Source organism: Eremomyces bilateralis, assembly GCF_010015585.1.
Source record: "Eremomyces bilateralis CBS 781.70 unplaced genomic scaffold P152scaffold_63, whole genome shotgun sequence".
Lineage (NCBI taxonomy): Eukaryota > Fungi > Ascomycota > Dothideomycetes > Eremomycetales > Eremomycetaceae > Eremomyces > Eremomyces bilateralis.
The window spans coordinates 7,946-10,411 of NW_022985129.1; the positions used below are offsets into that span (position 1 = coordinate 7,946).

The 2,466-nt window shown below is 54.5% G+C and overlaps 2 protein-coding genes across 2 annotated transcripts; both read left to right on the forward strand.

The window, feature by feature from the left end:
- Positions 1 to 7: 7 nt before the first annotated feature.
- Positions 8 to 736, forward strand: P152DRAFT_477822 (uncharacterized protein; the record flags this gene model as incomplete). The annotated part of the gene is made up of 1 exon (XM_033681614.1): positions 8 to 736. One exon carries the CDS (start codon positions 8 to 10, stop codon positions 734 to 736), a length of 729 nt encoding a protein of 242 aa, XP_033529488.1.
- A 411-nt stretch (positions 737 to 1,147) lies between these two features.
- Positions 1,148 to 2,466, forward strand: P152DRAFT_485913 (uncharacterized protein; the record flags this gene model as incomplete). The annotated part of the gene is made up of 2 exons (XM_033682076.1): positions 1,148 to 1,594; positions 1,869 to 2,466. Coding segments are annotated over 2 exons (1,045 nt in total), but the record flags the coding sequence as incomplete, so codon positions are not given.

The following is a 2,466-nucleotide window of genomic DNA, read 5'->3' on the forward strand; positions in this document are numbered from 1 at the left end:
CGAGCATATGTTCCCCGGTGAATTGAAGGATCTGACGCCGATCGAGGAGAAGCTTATCGCGCTGAATTCGTGCTACGGCTTCATCGCCCAGTATAGTATCCCTAATGGTCCGAGGCAAGGAGTGAGGTATGGAAGGCATGTCAAAGGGCATATCACCGTCTTCCCAAATAACGTGCAGGAGCTGGTGGCCAACGTCCTCCCGCATCCGCTCCTGAAGGTAGTCGACGAGATTCATGTGTCCTGGCAGGGGTCGGAGAAGCCAGTACCAAGCGATCTATCGGTCCTTCTATCGGTCCGGCGTCGGGTGGTAGAGAAAGCACTGGTGTGGCTAAAGCGGTATAATCCGCTATATAGGCACATCGAGATCGACGTGGCGGAATTGGACAGCTGGGATGCGCCCTTACACGGGGTACCATCTCGAGTATATGAGCGGTTAAGACGGGACGAGCCGTCGGCGCAGGAGAAGGCACGAACCGGGCAGGTAGTCCCGTCTACGGAGCGTGGCCTAGACGAGGGAGAAGCAGTAGATATTCGAGAAGTGCTGGCTACGTTAGGTCAGGGGGACGATATCGAGACTAGCCAGGAGGTAACAGAAGAAATGGAACAGGGCGATACTACCGATAGGGATAGGGATAGGGTCCTTGGCGATGCTGCAGTCCCCGTTTATGAAACCAGTTCATCTGGCATATTCGCACTAGATAAGGGACCGGATATCGCGAACGGGGAGAAGTTATAGTACGTTCGTGACACACTAGGCCAACAGGATCCGGGCAATAAACGACGGGGTGGGACGGCAGAGGTGCGGCGTTAGAACGGTGCCGAGCCGTATATCGTGGTAAACCGGGGCGAGGACTTTGCCGATCCGTTCGATGCACGGTTTTTCGCAAAGACGTTCCCAACGCTGTTCCCTCTCGGTCGTGGGGGCCCACTTCAGGCGGATAAGAGCATCCAGGACGTCGCTAGGGCGAGGGACGTAGGCATCGAAGCGGCTGATCGGCTGAGGGGCCTTATTACATCACGGAACATGAGCCTCGAGACGTAGGCTAAACTAGTCCTCTAGCGTCACGGTGGTCGATTCGCGTTATACCACATCTTTCCCTTTCTTGTTTTTAATGTAGGCGTCCGGTCAAGGAATCGCCGTGCCAGTATGGCGAGTGTCGCAAGGAAAGATTTCCCCGCAGTCGAGCGCATCGTACGTTCGCTAAACGCGGAGCGGCTAGAGCGTGCTAAGGGCGAATTAGAGGTCTCGCGAACGACGAGCGACGAGGACGTTAATAGGCTCTTAAGGAGCCTATCGCTGTATGGATATCGCCAGCCGATGTCGAGGGAGAGTCGTTTAAGCATGCGGCGCAAGATCCAGTCCCTCATTATTCGGGATGGTATTCCGGCAATCTGGTTCACGCTGAATCCGAACGATATAACCAATCCGATCAAGCTCCGGCTTGCTGCGTATCGGACCCGGGATCCAGAGGTGGCTAAAGCCTTCTTAACGAGTCTAGATCTAGCGTACAAGCGAGCACGGCTGGCGATCTCGGACCCGCTCAGTTCGGCAATCTTCTTCTACCGGGAGATTTCCCTATTCTTTAAGCACTACGTAAAGATAGGGGAGGACTCGGTATTCGGGCGGATTAATCGATACTTCGGAGCCGTAGAGACTAACGAGCGCGGGTCACTACATGTCCACGGACTCCTCTGGCTTCAGGGAAATATGCAGCTGAGTTCTATTTCGTAAGACGATAATAAAGAGGATCGGGAGGCATATCGGGAGCGGGTTGCCCAGTATGTAGATAGCGTATTTACCGAGGTATATCCGCCCTATCGTAACCATATAAAGCAACGGTAGTCGAAAGTAAGGCTAAACGATGTAGGATCTCGATTACGAGGCATTTTCCGCCGTTCGGGCGGAACGGTCCGTAACGTCGGACATATCGCCATTGCTAGCTAATCGCGAGCAATTCGCCGCCGCGTTTGAAGAGGAGGCCAACCTCTGCGCTGGGGCTACGCAGATCCATACCCATAGCCCGACGTGTGTAAAGTACTCTATTAACGGGCAAACACGAAGGAATCAGGACCTGTGCCGGTTTAAGGCGCCGTGGAAATTGGTAGAGAGGACGGCGTTTACCGAGGAGGGAGTGTTGCAGATTCGGCGGACGCATAGCATGGTGAATCGATGGAATAAGGCGATCGCGGTAGGGCTGCGTCATAACCATGACATTTCGTTCATCGGAACGCAGTATAAGACCATGGCTCTCGTCTTTTACCTGACGAACTATGCAACCAAAGTCGAGGATCCGGTGTCAAAACGGGTGGCCGCAGCGGCAGAACTCATCTCGGCTCATAACGGTGCGACGGCGGAGCGGCAGGAGGGCGCAACGGATGGCCCGATAACGGGCAACGGTAGTGAGAACCAAACACGCCAGTTTTTGATGAGAATCGCGAACCGGATCTTCACGGAGCGGCCGTTAT